The sequence below is a fragment of the Antedon bifida genome, chromosome 7, assembly GCF_963402885.1.
Source record: "Antedon bifida chromosome 7, ecAntBifi1.1, whole genome shotgun sequence".
Classification (NCBI taxonomy): domain Eukaryota; kingdom Metazoa; phylum Echinodermata; class Crinoidea; order Comatulida; family Antedonidae; genus Antedon; species Antedon bifida.
This window is the reverse complement of record NC_136232.1, coordinates 27,429,315-27,448,860: the sequence shown is the minus strand read 5'-3', so window position 1 is coordinate 27,448,860 and position 19,546 is coordinate 27,429,315. Positions and strand designations below refer to the sequence as shown.

At 33.5% G+C, this 19,546-nt stretch overlaps 4 protein-coding genes across 4 annotated transcripts; 3 read left to right on the top strand and 1 right to left on the bottom strand.

Moving 5' to 3' along the window:
* Positions 1-4: 4 nt before the first annotated feature.
* Positions 5-6,087, bottom strand: LOC144848369 (fibroblast growth factor receptor homolog 1-like). The gene is made up of 17 exons (XM_078705095.1): positions 5,920-6,087; positions 5,717-5,761; positions 4,996-5,141; positions 4,730-4,819; positions 4,433-4,492; positions 4,304-4,345; positions 4,092-4,145; positions 3,625-3,726; positions 3,320-3,430; positions 2,997-3,177; positions 2,719-2,829; positions 2,286-2,437; positions 2,072-2,194; positions 1,872-1,980; positions 1,644-1,749; positions 1,326-1,429; positions 5-1,234 (listed from the first exon to the last, which is right to left on the bottom strand). The coding sequence occupies exons 1-17, from the start codon at positions 6,038-6,040 to the stop codon at positions 1,116-1,118; spliced, it is 1,776 nt and encodes a 591-aa protein (XP_078561221.1). The 5' UTR covers positions 6,041-6,087; the 3' UTR covers positions 5-1,115.
* On the top strand, positions 6,042-12,915 carry LOC144849032 (MAM and LDL-receptor class A domain-containing protein 1-like). The gene is made up of 18 exons (XM_078705986.1): positions 6,042-6,065; positions 6,823-6,940; positions 7,018-7,200; positions 7,305-7,579; positions 7,703-7,910; positions 8,056-8,133; positions 8,262-8,383; positions 8,896-9,010; positions 9,153-9,317; positions 9,593-9,849; positions 9,998-10,082; positions 10,333-10,455; positions 10,675-10,824; positions 11,467-11,570; positions 11,672-11,848; positions 12,001-12,247; positions 12,350-12,496; positions 12,689-12,915. Exons 1-18 carry the CDS (start codon positions 6,042-6,044, stop codon positions 12,913-12,915), a joined length of 2,805 nt encoding a protein of 934 aa, XP_078562112.1.
* Positions 12,916-13,022: 107 nt separating this feature from the next.
* LOC144848056 (MAM and LDL-receptor class A domain-containing protein 1-like) lies at positions 13,023-15,669 on the top strand. The gene is made up of 9 exons (XM_078704722.1): positions 13,023-13,228; positions 13,377-13,499; positions 13,586-13,714; positions 13,849-13,991; positions 14,159-14,360; positions 14,740-14,793; positions 14,918-15,020; positions 15,276-15,333; positions 15,530-15,669. Exons 1-9 carry the CDS (start codon positions 13,102-13,104, stop codon positions 15,560-15,562), a joined length of 972 nt encoding a protein of 323 aa, XP_078560848.1. The 5' UTR covers positions 13,023-13,101; the 3' UTR covers positions 15,563-15,669.
* Positions 15,670-15,872: 203 nt separating this feature from the next.
* LOC144848054 (proton-coupled folate transporter-like) lies at positions 15,873-19,537 on the top strand. Its single transcript, XM_078704721.1, has 5 exons — positions 15,873-16,845; positions 18,104-18,226; positions 18,420-18,503; positions 18,694-18,850; positions 19,357-19,537. Exons 1-5 carry the CDS (start codon positions 15,873-15,875, stop codon positions 19,466-19,468), a joined length of 1,449 nt encoding a protein of 482 aa, XP_078560847.1. The 3' UTR covers positions 19,469-19,537.
* Positions 19,538-19,546: the final 9 nt, after the last annotated feature.

Sequence of the window (19,546 nt, the reverse complement as noted above, 5' to 3'; positions counted from 1 at the left end):
CTTTTTCTGTATTCTAGTCTCTCTCTATTAATTATATAGTATATTTAAATTATCAAAGGACGCACATATATCAAGTTATGTTGATGGTAAAGTACCCGGTTACCTTATAATATATATATTATATGCAAGATACTTTGTGTTCCTGTTATACTGTGAGATATATCTGAGACATGCTATTGTGGTCTCAGGATACATGAACATTCGTTTTTAGACACGCAACTCGGAACACAAAACAAAGTTAAAATCGAGTAATTCAGCGTACGCTCATAAATATTGAGCAAGCGCAGAATGACTGTGAAAGTTCGCTGTCATATCACGTGTTGGAGTAACTAAGCAATCCGATGAGACATTAACACAATTCAATCAATACACTTAAAGTGTTAGGATGGTATAAGATCAAATTAAGCTGTTGCTAACTACATACCTACATTGCCGAATATATCCGGCCGGTCTTCTTTCATATAATATCTAAGTGTACATAGTACAAATGATAATTTTAACAGGTGCCCTTATTCACGCAATTTTTATCGCCAGCGTACATTAATCATTTTAATGACTTTATATCGTCAATATTATGTACGAACAACGTGTCCTCAATACAATAATAATAAATACTTGTACTTTGTTATTGCGTACGTATAAAGCATTGCTATGCGTTTTACAATATCATATCTATTATTCAACTGAAAAGCCATAGAGCTACCGATAATAAATATTTACTTCATGAAAATAACAAGTTAGTAATTGTACTATTGTGATACAAAACATTACAAATTTGTAGATATCCGTCGAGTTGCAGCAATTGTACTATTGTGATACAAAACATTACAAATTTGTAGATATCCGTCGAGTTGCAGCAATTGTACTATTGTGATACAAAACATTACAAATTTGTAGATATCCGTCGAGTTGCAGCAATTGTACTATTGTGATACAAAACATTACAAATTTGTAGATATCCGTCGAGTTGCAGCAATTGTACTATTGTGATACAAAACATTACAAATTTGTAGATATCCGTCGAGTTGCAGCAATTGTACTATTGTGATACAAAACATTACAAATTTGTAGATATCCGTCGAGTTGCAGCAATTGAACTATTGTGATACAAAACATTACAAATTTGTAGATATCCGTCGAGTTGCAGCAATTGTACTTAACTCACCGTCATCATCCACATTAGACGAGATACTTGGTCGCATATCGGGCATTTCAGTAACACTCATTTCTAAATCTGTAACAAACAACCACCGTGGTACTCAAATTGTAAAGATATATATGTCTACATTTTAGAAGGTTTACAGTCCTAAAATCTTAATACACACCTCCAAAATATTCTTCAAGCATATCCTCAAAAATATCGGATAACAGATGGAAAGATGGTCTATCCTCAGGGTTTGAGCACCAACACCATTTCATAATTCGGAAACTGAAAAATAAATCATAAATTCAATCGTTACACATGAGTCAAGTCTTTTTGTGCGTTACTCCATTTTCAATCGTTACACATGAGTCAAGTCTTTTTGTGCGTTACTCCATTTTCAATCGTTACACATGAGTCAAGTCTTTTTGTGCGTTACTCCATTTTCCTAATGCCATATTGCATTGAGTTACCAACCAAAAGGTAATTTCATTATACTTACATATCACTATGGCAGCAATTTGGTCTTTTTAACACAACAATATCTCCAGATTGTATCTGCTGACGTAGCACATGGCTGTCAACATCATAGTACGGTTTGCTACGAGCTGTGAAACGAATTCATCATGACTATTATTGTAATAATTTACGTTATTGTATCTTCTTTTAACCGGTTATTATCAATAACTTTATAATAACGTTTATTTGAAAACAATTAGATTTCTCTCACCAAATGTAACAATTTCCCAAAGCACGATACCGTAAGCCCAAACGTCGGATTTTGTGCTAAACTTGTTTTCTTTAATAGACTCCGGAGCCATCCATCGGACGGGTTCCAGCTTAAAAGAAACACATTTACAAGGACATTAAACTGCCTTTAGGCATGGTGGTCTTGCGCACTCAAAGAAGGCCTAAATATATTTGACTTACAGACATTCTTTTGGTATAAGTTTTGACTCCAAATATATCTTTCGCAAATCCAAAATCTGAAACTTTGCAAACTTCATTAGTAGTAAGCAAAATGTTTCGAGCTGCTAAATCACGATGTATAATCTATGAAAAGAAAGAATAATATATCTAATAATAATATATTTGCATAAAACTAGATTTGTTGAAATTGTCGAAGATCTTCCTGACAACATACCTTCATCTCACTGAGGTAGGACATGCCATCAGCGATTTGGTGGCCAAAATTAACAACATTCTTTCGTCCTCGATCTTTGTCAACTTCTTGTTTAAAAAGATATTCCGATAACGATCCATTTTCGGCATACTCCAATATCATCAAATATGGCGCTGAAAATTCAAATTATTATGATCGATTTAAACGGGTATGTATTTAAAGTATAGTATAACCTATACTATCTACAATGTATACATAACAACTACTGTTTATAGGCCTAATAATAACATTCAGAATTGAAAGTTAAATTATGTCTTACTAACGTAAATAATGGAGTTAATATTTTGAATATGAATGTTTGATGAAGCCTTGCATTATTGCTACGGGCGCTGTATATCTTCATTAAGGTATACACACATTTTAACCTATTACGATTAATAAACATTAAACATACTTGACTTGGTACAACATCCAATAAGACGCACAATATGCTTATGTGGTTCAATAAGCGCATGCGTAGCCAGTTCCTTTAAATATTGTCCCTTTTCGCGGTTTGTTGAATCCTCTGTAAAAAATAATAATAATAAACAATATGAATTTGAAGATTTTTCTTTCTGTAGTAATTTTGTTTCCACCGGTAATCACGATCAAGATTTTATATTCAAACAACAAAATTGAATTATCAATATCAAGTGAATTTGACACATTTGTATATGTTCAAGTTTTACTTACTTTTTAAAGTTTTTACAACTACGGTTGTATTTCCATTTTGGTTTCCATAAAGTTTGGCTTTATACACGTCACCAAAATACCCACTTCCGATTGGTGAATCTTCAATGACAATGTGTTCACGCGGAAGTTCCCATTTACTGGCATCATAACCATTTATGTACGTATTCATATTAATTGTGTTCTGAAAATGAACAACCAATATAACAATAATGTTGCATTTATCGTTTCTTTCATTAGATTTCGATTAATTAAATTTTTTTATCTTTGAGGTCCTAAGACATCAGGTTACTGTTAACCAAAAAGTGAAAGCAGAGTATTATTACCTGTCTAGTCAGAGATTTTCGTTTAGATCTTTTTGGTAACGGTATAGGTGGAGGAGTTGAATCCATACTTGGTCGACGTAAGTCATGTGGTAACGCGGGTAAAATTGGTACCTTAAAATAAGCAACAAAAGTTCGAGTCTCGGTTGGCGTGGGAAAAAGTTCTATAATATATTGGCTTTTGACGTTCCTAATTGATCATAACGTATATAAAATGACACCATATATAATATCTAAGTTACATGTGTTGTTGAATTCTACTTGGTAGGATCTTATGGTGGTTTTATACATAAACATTAAACAGTTACTTGGCCTTCTGGAAATTGGTAATGATTCTTTAGAACTTGGAGGTAGGAATCAACTGCAGCCTTGATAAATTTGGTCGTGTCAGCTATTGTCATTTCAGACGTCTAGAAAATAAATAGTTTATACATAATACCATTTCAAAATCAGTATAAACAATTATAGTTTACCATGTTCACATTTAAATAATAAAGATGATTGTTTGGTATACAAATAAATATATTGTTAAGTATGGGATAGTAATCGAACCGTTGCTGATATCTGCTATTTATCATACTATCACTCCAGCTACACCGACTATATATAAATTGGTTTGCAATCTTACAAGAAACAAAATCTAGACCAACAGTAGTATTAAAGTTATCTAATTTGAGTAGATTTTATACATGAAGAAAAGTTTACTCGTGGAACAAAATGCACATCATGAAGATTGGTGAGTACTACAGGTAAGTAGATTTGACATAATACCAACCGGTTCTGAGGTTTCAGATCCATATTGAGAACTTGCTTGTGAAGGTGGGCGCACCTTAATATAAAGAAGTGTAAAGAAGCTTCATTCGCATTAAGTTAAACATGAGTATTTTTACTGATACATAATGTATTATTTTAATGGAATGTCTAATCTAATGGTAAATAATAAGATGTAGAAAACATACAAAGTTTGTACAAAAAAGAAACACGAACCTGTATTAGTGGAGGAGGTTTTGGAAAAGTTCCTACAACATTCTATAAAACAAATGGAGGTAAGTGGCTTAAACATTTCTTTTATAGTATAATAGTTTATAGTAATAGTTTTTTGAAAAGCATACTTACCTGCATTGGTTGCAAATAGGAAGGTCTGGGCAATGGATTTTGAAACATTTCTGTAAAATTCTACAAAACAAAACATATTACATTTCCAACTAGTTTGTGTCATGGATACTTTCTATTTATTTGACTGGTATAAAATACTCAAAAACTACCAAATGAAGAGCTTACAATAATTCAGAACTCCTAAACAGTACATAAAACCAAACAATACAAACAAGAAATATAACAATAAAAATAAAAGTAACATACTCCTAATATGCTTATGTTAGTTAAAACAGAAAATGAAGTTAACATTATCACCTGTTGGATTTCTGGTGGTGGTTCATTGTATTCTGGGATAGATGACAGATTTGGTGAGTTTTGACCAATCACAACCGGTCTTTCAAAACCCTTCGAGAAAATATTGTTTCAAATTGTTAGGAGCGACAATTATTCCCAATACATAGTATACACATGTGTTTTATCATTAACTATAGTTTTGTACCATGATTAAAACAGGTTTATTATAATCAGTTTCTTGCTTCATTGATAGATAGTCAAATTGATGAATCAATGTTAATACCTACATTATTAGAATTGCCTATTACTGTCCGTTGATCCCTTCTCTGCTGGCGTCTGCGTCGTAAACACCATAGCAACAAGAGGACTATGATCATACATAATATCGCAATGGTTATCATAACCACAGCTAAAATCTCGGTCAAAGTTGGTGCTGTGTGTACGAATAAATCTAGTAGTTATAACTTGAGTAGAGTAATGTATTTCGTTCAAAGTTGGTGCTGTGTATACGAATAAAACTAGGAGTTTTAACTTGAGTAGGGTAATGTATTTCGGTCAAAGTTGGTGCAGTGTGTACGAATAAATCTAGGAGTTTTAACTTGAGTAGGGTAATGTATTTCGGTAAGTTGGTGCAGTGTGTACGAATAAATCTAGGAGTTTTAACTTGAGTAGGGTAATGTATTTCGGTCAAAGTTGGTGCTGTGTGTACGAATAAATCTAGGAGTTATAACTTGAGTAGGGTAATGTATTTCGGTCAAAGTTGGTACTATGTGTACGAATAAATCTAGGAGTTATTTTATAACTTGAGTAGGGTAATGTATTTCAGTCAAAGTTGGTGCTGTGTGTACGAATAAATCTAAGAGTTAACTTGAGTAGGGTAATGTATCTCGGTCAAAGTTGGTGCTGTATGTAGGCTACGAATAAATCTAGGAGTTGACTTGAGTAGTAAATGTTTTCAGTTAGGTCCTAGATTGAAATTAAATAATTAATATCGACAGATTAACTTACCATTTCCATTCGTTTCTGATGTTGAATTTGATGGTTCATCTAACTCTACATGGTAAACAATGTATGTTATAAGTAAGATGTACTGTTTATATGCAATGGTGCAGACCATGTTTCGTTGAACTTTTTCAATTATTACGTATTAGGCCAACTGTAAAATCATTGATGTTACATAGAACATAAACGTAGTAAATGATACTACTTACCTATTGTATTACCATTTGTCAGGTATACTAAATAGAAGATACTCAGCAGAAATATACACTCTATGCTATACATATCATTTCTAAGATAGTTTAATGGTTTAGAATGTAAAAATCCCTTCATAATGGCGGAAACTGGAGAAGGAAGTGTACAATAATAATATATAAATGTAAGCATGGAACCCGTAGGTGGTTTACTAAACGTAACAAATGTCAACAACAAGTTATTGTTAATCTTAGTTATATTGTACGTTCTTTAACAGTCGAATGATCTCGAAAGGAGTTTAGTGACGCCTTGTGCATTTTATTATATGAATGTAGGCCTATAGTGTTATAAGATGAACGTCAACGCTGGCCAACACTACGGTCGTGCCGGACCTACTTCCTCATTTCAGTTCTGATTGAAGAATATTTTTTATATACTCAAGTTTAAAATTGCTTATAGATAACAGATAACGTCATTTGGATGTTTCTACTTTACCATTCAATAAATAGGTTAGCACCTTCTCAACTATAATGTGTATAGCTTAGTGAAATATTTCTCATTTAATAATTTATAGAAAGGAACCATCAAGATGGAGTAATTAATTTTAATAATGGTGTCAGATAATAGTGTTAGATAAGGAATTAATAAGTGCAAACAACACGTTATAAATGGTACCATGTGACAGGTTCTCATATACTTAATGCAAGAAAAGTAATATTCGTATCAAATTCAAGTGTGATGCAGCACCTTGTACAATGTATGTCTATTTAAGATTCGCATTGTTAGGTGCTTTAGTTAACTCTGGTAGGTACAACTGGGGTTAGGGTTAGGGTTAGGTACAACTGGGGTATAAATAAATATTTAAAAGGATCGCATCAGATGAAATCTGTATGTTAATCTATTTTAATTTAGTATTACAGGGTAGGTCTGTCTATGGAGCAAGAGAACGTTTATGCGTAGATGGAACGGTTCTTGAATCCAAATACTGGTGCGACTTTGTTGAAGATTGTCCGGATGGAAGTGACGAGATACAGTGTGGTAAGTATACTTTCAACAAATCTAAAAGTAACATTTGGTCAATATTCGTAAAATGTTGATTTGACATTTTTTTGCAGATTCAACGTGTAACTTTGAGAATGGTATTTGCAACGGCTGGACACAGGATGCCGATGATGATTATGATTGGTTAATGTGTAAACGTTCAATGATCAATGATGTATGTTATGGATGCAATAAAAATAGAACATCGCAGGATTGTCCTGGACCCAATAAGGACCATACACATAACTCACTTTACGGTAACAATATTACGTCATCAACCATGTTACAAATTATTATAATTTGTTGTTGTTCTAATGTGTAGTAAGTCACTAATTAATTAAAATGTTGTTGATAATTTCAGGTAGTTATATGTATGTTAATGGCAGATCAACACCAACACGGTTGTCGTCAAAAGCTAATTTTGTCAGTCCCATGTTTTCAAATCCTAGCCCTGATTGCACATTTAGTTTATGGCTAAATATGTACGGAGCTGAGATTGGTAACATTGAAATAAAGATTCGAAACATGTTATCATATACAGACGCTTTACTCACTAGAGCATCCGATAAGACAGTCGATACATATAAATGGATTTACGTCAAAACAAATATACCAAATTGTGTTTCTAAATTCAAGGTACGAATTTGCTCAATCAATATAGGCTTTCCTATATACTGTTTTTAATACTTTACGTTAATAAAATCCATGATTTTAAATGCTGATCATCATTATTATTAATTATATAATTATTTAATAAAGATAGTAATCGAAGCAGACGACCGCTCGAAACGGATTTCATTTGGAGGATTTGCTATTGATGATTTGAGATTTGACGATTGTGGAAATAAAAGGAATGAAAAGTGCCTGCCAGATCAAATTAGATGCAAATCGGGACAATGTTATCACAGAGTATCTCATTGTGACTACTCTAACGATTGCTGTGATGGAACTGATGAACAAGAATGTGGTCAGTAGCAAAATGCATACACATATTAATATCAAGATATTTGAATAAATGTCTCTTTAGCTATAGTACTTCAAATATTATAGTCATTAATTGTTTGCTCTGGTCTCATAAATGAATTAAATCGATGTTATTTTTTTCATCTTAGGTAATCACACGATGTGTGATTTTAAGCATGATATGTGCGTGTGGAAGCAGCTAACTAATGATAATTTTAACTGGAATCGTTAGTATACAAAACTACCTTTGTTTTTCATTTCATTGATTATCGTTTTTATAGCACTTTCTTTGGCTTCTATTTTGTAATTTCGTTGTAATTAACATTCATTAATCATTCAAACTATAATTACATAGGTACCTATAACTTGAACGAAAATCGGTTTAGGTATGTTTTAATGTTGGCTGAAAGTGGTACAGTTGGAGAGGTTGCTAGGCTGCAAAGTTTAACAATAATGGCGATGAATGCAACATGTTACGTACGTATAGTCTTTAGTTGATTTGGCTGTTGACATGTATTTGGAACAAATATGTTTTAAAGTAGTACCAGTGTGACAAAGGATGTTTTATATAAAGCTACGATTTACATTTCATTGTTTTTGTAAAGCAGATGCGTTTTTCTCATTACTTAAATAACATGGAGTCTGGTGCTCTGAGTATATACATGCAATTTTCCACCAAAGGCAAATTAAACCTGTTGTGGTCAAAACAAGGGAATCAGAAAAAATGGTTTCAAGATGTCATAGTTTTGCGTAGCAAGTATCCCTTTAAGGTAAGGCCGAAACACCTGTTAGGATCTTTTTGTTTAAATAATTAACAGTTAGTTACTTAAAACAGTTCTGTCTTAGCCTTTGTTTCCCCCCTCCCCCACCCAATGACAGAACAATTATTCTTGACCCTGACAGATCTAAATATAATTTTGAATAAGATCAAATACCCTTAGCTTTCTATTCTGTTGTAACGAACGATCTCCGTATATTAACTTCTAAAGCTTGTTATTGAGGGTGTTAAAGAGAAAGATTGTACACCATATGTTTCAAAAGTATCATTTACACCAGAATGTGAGTTTTCTCACATCGATCTGCCATCTTTAAGTCCATTAAAAGGTAAGTTCTGGTTTTTTTTTAAATTCATTTAGATTATAGTATAAACGGTAATAAATGCATGAAAGCTTTACATTTAAAAAAAGGTGTATAACAAGTTTATCCATTATAATGTTTTAATTCTACCCATTCATTATTTGTTTAGTTACGAAAATGAAAGGTTGCGATTTTGAAAAAGGTTTATGTGACTGGGTAACCAAAACGAACACAGATTCCTACCATTTTACACGAGTTAAAGCGTCAGAACTGAAAGCATCAACTGTATTGGAAACTCGCCCCTCTATTGACCACACATTTGCATCATCCAATGGTTTGTTTAAATTAGTTTGCTTACTTACTTTCTCATTTGCCGCTTTTACCAAAATTTACCAAACAGTATGAAAAGTGACGAGAGTCATATTGATTTACGTGTTGTATGTTTGTTTCCATTAAATGTTTCTGCTCTAAAACAATGTGGACGTAAAAACCATTACATAATTGTTCTATAATGACGAGGAGTAATTCATTTAAAAAAACACAGGTAGGCCTATAGCATACATTTTGTAAATCTCAGCAACTAACTGTGTACCATGTTCTTACCAACAGGTCACTACTTGCACGTGGCTGACGGAGTGTGTTTGAATGGTGATGGAATCGCTGAGTTGTATACGTGGATTTCAAGTGACAATGAAGATTGTCGTTTACATTTTTGGTACGACATATTCATACCTGGCACTAGTTCCTTGCATGTAACAATTGAATACTACAATGTTGTAAGAAAAGAAGTTTGGAAGGAAATGGCTGACGTGAATAGAATGTGGACAGAGGCTAATGTACTGATAGGAAAAGGACACAATATGGCCGTACGTTTACACACATCATTTTGTAATGACGTCAACGTTAAATTAAACTATTTATTTTTCTTTTCTTTTTACATTGTACTACTGTTAGTCGTATACGACATCCAATTAAACTACTCTATACTTAAATGTAATTTTGGTTTACTCCTAGATTATAATTCAAGCTAAACAAGTAACAGAAGCAACCGGAGGCATAAGCATCGATGACGTCAGTCTTATAAATTGTGAAAGGACTGGTAGGTATTTAATTGTCTCACAGAGAAATCCTCATATCATTTTTCTAATATTCTACTATACCTTATATCTGTCTGTAGTTTTTGTTATAAACTGATGAAACTCGCCGATTAACTTTTCATGCAATGAAATCTGTAAAGATTATATATATACTGTAGTTCGTTATCTTTATCTCCTTTTTTCATTTATAAAATAATTGATGCAAGTTACCTTTACAATAGGCGTCAGGTTTATTTTCTTTTATTTTGATAGATACGATAGATGATGTATGCTTGGATGGTCAAATGACATGTCTTAATGGAAAATGTATTGATTTAGAAAACGCATGTAATTACGAAAACGATTGTGGGGACTTTTCTGATGAAAAATACTGCGGTAAGTCACGCCAATGATGACATTGTCTGATGAGTAATATCACTGCAAACTATCAGTATGTTGGTTACTTTGGAAATGTCCGAACCATAACAATGGCGATCGCAGTGCCACATGGATTGATTGTAGATACAAAGTAGAAAACATCAGTGACAACAACCAATTATACTATATTCTCTAAACCTTGTAGTGAACATATTATTATTGTACATCATTATACAGAAGGTTATCCTGCTACATGTGACTTTGAATTTGACTTGTGTGATTGGAAACAAGATTCTAACGATGATCTGGATTGGTTAATAAAGTCTTCTAAAAGTCCATATATAGGAGTTGGTCCAATTAGTGATCATACATTTAAATATGATTACGGTATGAATTCAATTATTTCTATTTCTATTAGTTATTCACTAACTTTTACAATAACAAGCATGATTATGCCAACTTTATTTAAGATGTATTGTCCCTTGAAACAAAAAAAAATGAATGTCAAAATATTCTAAATTTAAATTGGCCATATCAAAGTAATATTAAAGTTATTCCCTTTAAGTCGAAAATTCGAGCCAAAAACAACAAGTTTACATAATTAACAGGTAAATTAATTTAATGTAATTACATTTCTTCTGGAAAATCGTCGCGAGCGAAAGTAAACAAAGATTTCAATTCAAACCACGAGTGTGCATTATGCATGATGCTAATTAGGATTGTTTACAACTCGTCACAATTGAGAAGGTGTTTTCACACAAATCTCGAGGAAATTTTTTTTGATTATGCATACAGAGTAGCCAAACAAGCGCGTTTCATTATGAGATATGTTTTGATTGAAAATTTTGACTGGAAATCAAAGTTATTTTTTGAACAAAAAAACGTCTGTATTTCAGTAAAATTTTTTTTTTTTTGACTAGTTTTTGGTAAAAGTTAATAACTATTACGATACTTCAAAATGACCCACTTTTTTTCGAAATTAAGAATTGGAATTAGTCAAATTTAAATAAAATAATAATTTGAATCTAGGTAAATACATATATGTGCAGTCTACTTCTGAATTGAGTGCTGGCAATGGTAAAGTCGCTCGACTTGTTAGCCCAATGATAAAGATGACAAGTCACCACTGTAAGGTATGTATTATTTATTTATGTTACTACTAGGCCTAATAGACTGTATTATATTAGGTACATATTACAACAAATTATAGTAATATTCTTTCTTTTTCTTTGAGCTTCGTTTGTGGTATTTTATCGATGGCTTCAAAACAAGTCCTCTAATTATTTATCAACTGACGAGGAATCAATATGACGATAATGATTTGAAGAAAGTTGCCGAAATCAGTGATCCTACATTGAATTACTGGAAGTTATGGAGCGTGTTACTCAACCAACTTCAAACCAACTTCCAGGTTCAGTATCTTAAAACTCTTTTATGTTACATTGTTCATACCAAATGCACGTTTTGGTTTATATACTGTTTTTGTTGTTTATAGGCTTTGCCCAAATTATTCGTGTTTTAATGAATATTTTTATGAGCTATATGTACATTTAATTTGTCTAGATTGTCATAGAGACTACCACCATCAAAGGAGGCACACAAGCGCAAGTTGTTGCTATCGATGACGTCTCGCTATCAGCCTCATGTATAACAGAAAGTATTATACCAGCTGATGACGAAATAAAACGTTTTAATTTGTGCGAAGACGGCCGAAGATTACAATGTGGAATTTCGAATCAATGCTTTGAAGAAGTTCAGATGTGCAATTTTGTAAATGATTGTGAAGATGGCTCTGACGAAAATGAATGCGGTACTTATTTTTTTATTTTTGTGGCAAATGGGAATAAAAATTACAGTAAATATAAATGAATTATTGATTATTTAAATGCTCTACCATTTTACACGATTTCAGGCGCAACATGTGGATTTGATACCGGTTGGTGTGGATGGAAAGTTACTAAGAAGGAAGGTTTTAACTGGATGCTATCTAATGGAAAAACGTCTTCACCTACAGACACTAGACCACGTGTTGATCACACTAACGGTGGTACATTAAACGGTTTGTACTTTAGCATATTATTTTTCAATTAAATAACATACGTCATTCATTCATTCAATTATTTGGTCAAAATCATTGTCAACAATATACAATAAAATTCCTTAAACCAATCGAAGCAATACATGAAATGGAAAACATTGTCAATGGCATATCACATAGTTGTAATAATCTAAAACTGGATTGTCATTTTAGGTTATTATGTATACTTGCAAACCAGTGACCGCAATGGATCAGTCAGTGTGTTATATCCAACAAACGTGTTTCTATATAGTCCAACCTTTCAGCATTGTAGTGCAGCTTGTACATTTAATATGTGGTACCATATGAACGGATATGGTACCGGCACACTCTCGGTGTATATACGAACATATGTGCCAAATAAGGTAGGAACATACTTCCACAAGCAGTTGTGGTGGTAAAGCACTTATATCAGCATTTTGCGTATCGGTTCATGTCATTTGTATTACTGGTTTGGTATCATTGGTGTTATTTTGTAGGCCTATTTGTCTTTGTAGCAAAAGAGGTGGTAGTAACAATACATTTGGATCATTATTTTTCAGAGCACATGTCTTTGGTCAATAGATCAAAATAGAGAAGATAAATGGATGTCAACAAATGATATTATAATCGGACATCAAGAAAAATTTACACTGTTCATTGAATACACACTAAATGCAGCAATAATTGGACATGTCGCAATAGATGATATTCATCTTAATAACTGTGGGAAAGGTAGTGATTAATTAAAATCATTTACATTGGAATGTTTTATATGTTTAACCATTGGTTGTGCTGATGTTTGATGATTAACTGAATTAGTTGTTCTGGTGAGATTTTTGGCTGGTATATAGTGGTTATATTTCATAAATTGTATTTATAGAAATGTTTCCAGGAAATTGTTCTGCAGACGCAATCAAATGCAGTGACGGTAGTTGTGTAGAAAATGCACACGTGTGTGATTTAAAACCAGACTGTAAATGTGGACTAGATGAAATTTACTGTAGTAAGTATTCATTTTCGAAATAGTTTGCAAGCTACGTCGGTTCTTCTATTTATTCTACTGAAAAGTGACTTTGTTACGGTCCACAGACTCAACTAACGGTGGATGTACATTCAACGGGGTTTTAGATGACTGTGGATGGAAGCAAGTTATTGATGAAGAACATGTATTATCTTGGAATCAACATGAAGGAACAGACAGAAATATCAATTCAAAAGGCAAGGATAATGCAGGATCAGTTATTTTGATGCAATGTGCTTAAATGTCAAATGATTGTTTAGACATGGTTAAGGATATCGTTGAGTTTGGTGTTCTTAACTTGTACACAATTTTCATTTCATATTTTACTTAGGTGATGTCTTGTTGGTAAAACCATCCAAAGACCAAAGAGGGGGAAAAGGTCAAGTTACAACTAGTGAATTTATAACAAGTTCAGGCGTTTGCTTTTTACGATTTTGGTATCAAATTTTCGGTGATGGCACCGAGTGTTTACGGGTAATTTTTGTTTATAAAAATAATATTAATTTAATAAGTTGCGTTCTAACTTTATTATTACGTGCTCTAATCGGATCCGTCTTTGAATAACGAAAATATGACACTAAAATTGTAGTGAGTTTTTTGTGAAAGTGGTAAAAACATTATTTTAAATTCTTCTATTAAAGGTTTATACTCGATCGTTAACACCCGATAGGAGTATGCTATTGATGTATCATCAATCAAGTCAAACTGTTGGATGGAAATACGTAACCATACCGGTTTATAATATTCATAATTATTCTGTTGTTTTCGAGGGTACAGTTTCATCAAATCATTCGTCTTATGTTGCTATTGATGACGTCACATTCTCAAAAGATTGCGTTTATGGTAACCATGTTTACTTACCTTTTTCCTAGTAGTCGTGTTATGTATCCAGTTAGAACATCGAATATTACCTTAAGCATAAATGTGTTTTTCGTCCAGACCATTTTCATGTTCCTATCATGAAGAGAATAAATCTTTTTTTTATTTACAATACTAATATATTGCACTCATGTGTAACAAATAATAACTGGGCCTAGTAATATACAGTAACACATAACTAGGCCTAGTAATATACAGTATTCCAGAAGCGATATCCGGGAACATAATTGCGTCTAGGCCTGCCTGTATTATTCCATGCAATTATTCACTCTTTACTCACATTATGATTCCTACAATGTAAAATCATATGATAAATAGGTGTGTCCTATTCATTACAATACAGCTCCAGGAATATACTCAAACCCACTTGCTACGGACTGTCCAATGCCGTACGACGGTAAGAAACTATGCATTTTTAATTCACTACAGAATCATATTAGGTAAATTATTTATCAAAATCACACAAAACCATACAAAACATAACAACTTTTTAATTTTTCATTCAATTATTGTATATTTAGGAAACTACTTTGGTGTTTTTGTGGTAATCACCATTTGTATTGTTACTGTTGTTTTGGTCTCGTGTTATCTTATTATGTCAAGAAAACAGAAATCATTGACTTGGTAAATATTCTGTACTCTTTAATTTTACTCGGTCTTCATAATGGCAACCTATCCGACAAAGTAACAGTTACTACGTTTGTTTATTACGTTAGGCTAATGCGTGTTGGCATCTTTGGGCACTATTTTAGTGGAACGGGACTTCTAAATTACCTCCCTTTTTACCTTTTGAAACACAAGTTGTCGAAAATGGGTTTTTTCAATATTAATTCAAATAGTAACCGTTTAATTGTCTTTAGCATTTCTTAATTACAATAGTACACAGATTGAAAGTGATGATAGCACTGACACTGGACATTACCTGGCAGCACACCGGGTAGGTATGCATTATTTAGGTTATAACAAAACACAAGCTTATTTTCTTGACGGGAGATCGTGGGTGACTGTAATTTAGTTTAAGGATTTTACTCTTCCTTATAAACTCTCCTTTTGACGGAAAATTATTTATTTACTGTACGATACGGTATAATAATAATCTGCTTTCAACATATTTGTTTTTGTTTTTGTTATAGGTTTATAATATCAGTGATAAAGGAACACTATGATCTAAATCTAAAAGAGCAACGGCGACACACGAGCAATATGATTGCTGTCATAGCATAATTGCTTTTTATAACACACTTGGTTGTATTCTTGCAATTATGAAATAATTACGTACTTCTATTCTAGTATTTAAATTTATACCGTTTGTTCCCTTAACGGTACCAGTAGACATATCTAAACAATAGTAGAACTCGTGAAAAACAATCCTGCCTATTCTTGTTCAAACATTGAAGTTGCTGGCATTTAGAGATTAATGAATGCATAATTAATTAATAAAGGTCAACCTATCAATATAATGAAATACATATAGATATGCTAGTTATTATATCCAACAAAATGTACAATTATGGTTCCATCTCTGAAGTTGAAGACGACTCCAACACCACTACACAACTGGAAGAAGCAAGTCGTCAGCAACCAATTATAAGTGCAGAAATTTGTGTTGTATTGTATACGTTTGTATATTCTGTAATATCTTCGGTTCAAGTGCAATATGTGGAATATATGGAAAGACTTGACTCTGATACATCAGAAGAAGCGTCATGTTCGAACGAATCTTCATCTGAAGAAATTGACCTTAAAACGCGTGTTAATTTTATAGTTCTTGGTTTAATTGTAGCTAGCAGTGGAACCAGCTTTCTTGCGGTTCCAGTGATAAGTCAAATATCATTACGTATAGGATACAAGCGGGGACTTTTAATAAATATTTTATTACTACTTTTATCCTGTTGTGTTTGGTTGATTTCTGTCCTTCTGGAATCATCATATTGGTGGCTTGTTCTTGCACAGGTTATCAACGGGATTGGCGGAGGAGTTGCCGGTTCTCAAGCTTTAGCTACAGCCTATTTGTCTCTTATATATGATAACTATCATCTTACTCAACGCCTTGCTGTTACTGGATCGTTAACACAGTTATTTATGGGAGTTGCTCAACTTTTAGTTGGATTTGTAATTAGTGATGATAACTTTAGTTCATCATTTATAATGGTTACGTCAATTGCAGCTGCAGCAACATTGTACACCGCAGTTTGTATTAGGCATATACCCTCTAACATTGATATTACTGAACCTGGTATGTTAAAGAAAATTAAAAAACTTATAAAAGAAAATTCATCAGCAGAGAATGTAAAATTTCTGCTAATTGGTCTGGTTCTATGTGGTCACTGGGGTATAATGCGGGCTACAATTACTATTTCTGTTATCTATGTTATTTCTTATCCACTTTGTTGGAACAGTGAAACCGTCGGGTATTTCCTGGGATTGCTCTTTGGACTGGGAAGTGTAGGTAAGTCAACTCAAATATATATAATTCGTTAATGTATATTGTTTGTCATTAGTAGGCCTACCCTTACCGTAATATTGCGTATCACCACGGATTGCCAGTTTCACAGTTTATATCAGAAACATATCAAAAAATTACGTATGTCTTATAGTGAGCCTGTCATACAAATGTGTTTTAACTGTCATAGGCCTAAAATGTTTACAGGACAAGCCTCCTCTGTCATGAACTACAAAGTGGTTACAGGACAGTGACTGTCATGTGAACACAAAGTGTGTTCAGGAAAATCCTGTCATGAACTACAAAATGTTTACAGGAGGACAAGTCTCCTGTCATTAACTACAAAGTGTTTTATAGGACCCAGCGCCTGTCATGAACTACCATAATGTTTTCAGGACACAGTGCCTGTCATTATGAACTGCATAGTGTGTCAGGACACAGTGCCTGTCATTATGAACTGCATAGTGTTTCATGACACAGTGCCTGTCATTATGAACTGCATAGTGTGTCAGGACACAGTGCCTGTCATTATGAACTGCATAGTGTGTCAGGACACAGTGCCTGTCATTATGAACTGCATAGTGTTTCAGGACACAGTGCCTGTCATTATGAACTGCATAGTGTTTCAGGACACAGTGCCTGTCATTATAAACTGCATAGTGTGTCAGGACACAGTGCCTGTCATTATGAACTGCATAGTGTTTTCAGGACACAGTGCCTGTCATTATGAACTGCATATTGTTTCAGGACACAGTGCCTGTCATTATGAACTGCATATTGTTTCAGGACACAGTGCCTGTCATTATGAACTGCATAGTGTTTCAGGACACAGTGCCTGTCATTATGAACTGCATAGTGTTTCAGGACACAGTGCCTGTCATTATGAACTGCATAGTGTGTCAGGACACAGTGCCTGTCATTATGAACTGCATAGTGTTTCAGGACACAGTGCCTGTCATTATGAACTGCATAGTGTTTCAGGACACAGTGCCTGTCATTATGAACTGCATAGTGTTTCAGGACACAGTGCCTGTCATTATGAACTGCATAGTGTTTCAGGACACAGTGCCTGTCATATGAACTACCATAATGTTTTCAGGACACAGTGCCTGTCATTATGAACTGCATAGTGTTTCAGGACACAGTGCCTGTCATTATGAACTGCATAGTGTTTCAGGACACAGTGCCATACAATATGTATACGAGTCTAACCACATGAATAAATATTAATAATCGAATTGGTCTGTTTATGTTGTACTTTTAGGGCCGTTGCTCGTGTATTTTGGTACTATTCCTGATTTGTACCTGTGTTTACTTGGAATGGCTTCTTCTGCTCTTCTTATTTTATGCTGTGCATTTGGATATAATACTGAAATTATGTTCGTGGGTAAGTTTGTTATTTATACAAGTTATTTTGAAATTGTTGCTTCTCGATTAACATCCAATTAAAGTAAAATGGTATGTGTAAATCCGTTCATTATGTCCATCTACCACCATTAATAGTATACATAATTCGATGTGGCCCTGTTACTTATATAATTAAACTATTGGAAACATGTACTATTATTATTTTCAAAAAGGTGCATCTTTGTCGCTGTTCCGGGCTGTAGTCGGTGCTGCGTTATTAGCATATATGAGTAAGATGTACCCTCATCCAACAAGTAGTAAGTATATTATGTTTTGTTTTTGTTCTGTGTTTTATTTGTTTTCTATGTGTTCTCATATGACAATACTGCAACGTACAGTACTTGAGAGTCAATAAAATAAATGAATGTTTGAAACAAATGTATCTATACGTCATGTGACGTGAGAATCTTACTATTTGACGGTTTTCTTTATATTTTTTTTTCGCAGAGGTTGCATTAGCAATAGCAGGTTGCTGGATAGCTATTGGTGAAATTATGGCACCTGGAGTATACCAAACAATTTATGGTTTTACTTTACAAATATCATCCTCCATTGTCTTCTTTGTCATGGCTTCTGTCTACATCCCATGTGCCTTGGTTATAAGGTAGGCCTACGTCATACCATTGAAGAGTACTTGTCATACGTACTTCTGTTTCTCTCCCCTTCTTTCTCTTTACCTCCACTGTTGCATTTATATATCCGTCGTCACAAGTATACATCATTTCCAATGCTCAATACCTACGCTAACTTTCCAAATTTAGTTCTGAATTTCATCCCATTTGGGCTTTCCTTCCTTTGTTCAGAGTCTAGAAATAGCGCTATATAAATGTCGCATAGATAGAGATAGATAGAGATTTGTTAAAGTAAACTTAGAGGGTTGGGTTAGTCAATAAGTGCGTATTAGAAATCATCTTCACTCAGAACAATTCGTTTCTTCTTTTTAACTTCAGGTATAAACCCGACGAGTGTCCAATACAAAACATAAACTAGTTCATCTAGGCCTATAGAAAAAGCAATGTTGTTTGTCGACAGTTTCACTGTCCATTCATATCAATATACCGAAACATTAAGTATTGTCTATTCAAACTCAAATGTATGTTTAATTTTCAGCATATATGCGGGGTTGCTACCATCATGGAATATCGGTAACAGAGATGTAAACGAAAAAAACGCCAAAAGAGAAGACCTGACGGAACCTTTATTAAATACTAACCATGATTGAAGAGGGCTATTTTGTTTGGCATTCTTTGACATTTTGATTTGATAAATTAGCCGAAATAGCTAGTGAGCGGCCGGGCGT

Coding starts and splice junctions, on each gene's coding strand:
- LOC144848056 (XM_078704722.1), top strand. CDS start 13,102: ATGTCAACAAATGATATTATAATCGGACATCAAGAAAAATTTACACTG. Junction 14,794..14,917: donor CTGTCCAATGCCGTACGACG/GTAAGAAACTAT, acceptor TTGTATATTTAG/GAAACTACTTTGGTGTTTTT. Junction 15,334..15,529: donor ATTACCTGGCAGCACACCGG/GTAGGTATGCAT, acceptor TTTTTGTTATAG/GTTTATAATATCAGTGATAA.
- LOC144848054 (XM_078704721.1), top strand. CDS start 15,873: ATGCTAGTTATTATATCCAACAAAATGTACAATTATGGTTCCATCTCT. Junction 16,846..18,103: donor CTTTGGACTGGGAAGTGTAG/GTAAGTCAACTC, acceptor TTGTACTTTTAG/GGCCGTTGCTCGTGTATTTT. Junction 18,504..18,693: donor GTACCCTCATCCAACAAGTA/GTAAGTATATTA, acceptor TTTTTTTCGCAG/AGGTTGCATTAGCAATAGCA.
- LOC144848369 (XM_078705095.1), bottom strand. CDS start 6,040: ATGAAGGGATTTTTACATTCTAAACCATTAAACTATCTTAGAAATGAT. Junction 3,727..4,091: donor GATCTGAAACCTCAGAACCG/GTTGGTATTATG, acceptor TTTATTTTCTAG/ACGTCTGAAATGACAATAGC. Junction 2,195..2,285: donor CCTACCTCAGTGAGATGAAG/GTATGTTGTCAG, acceptor TTCTTTTCATAG/ATTATACATCGTGATTTAGC.
- LOC144849032 (XM_078705986.1), top strand. CDS start 6,042: ATGGCGGAAACTGGAGAAGGAAGT. Junction 7,911..8,055: donor AACTGATGAACAAGAATGTG/GTCAGTAGCAAA, acceptor TTTTCATCTTAG/GTAATCACACGATGTGTGAT. Junction 9,011..9,152: donor ATCTTTAAGTCCATTAAAAG/GTAAGTTCTGGT, acceptor TTATTTGTTTAG/TTACGAAAATGAAAGGTTGC.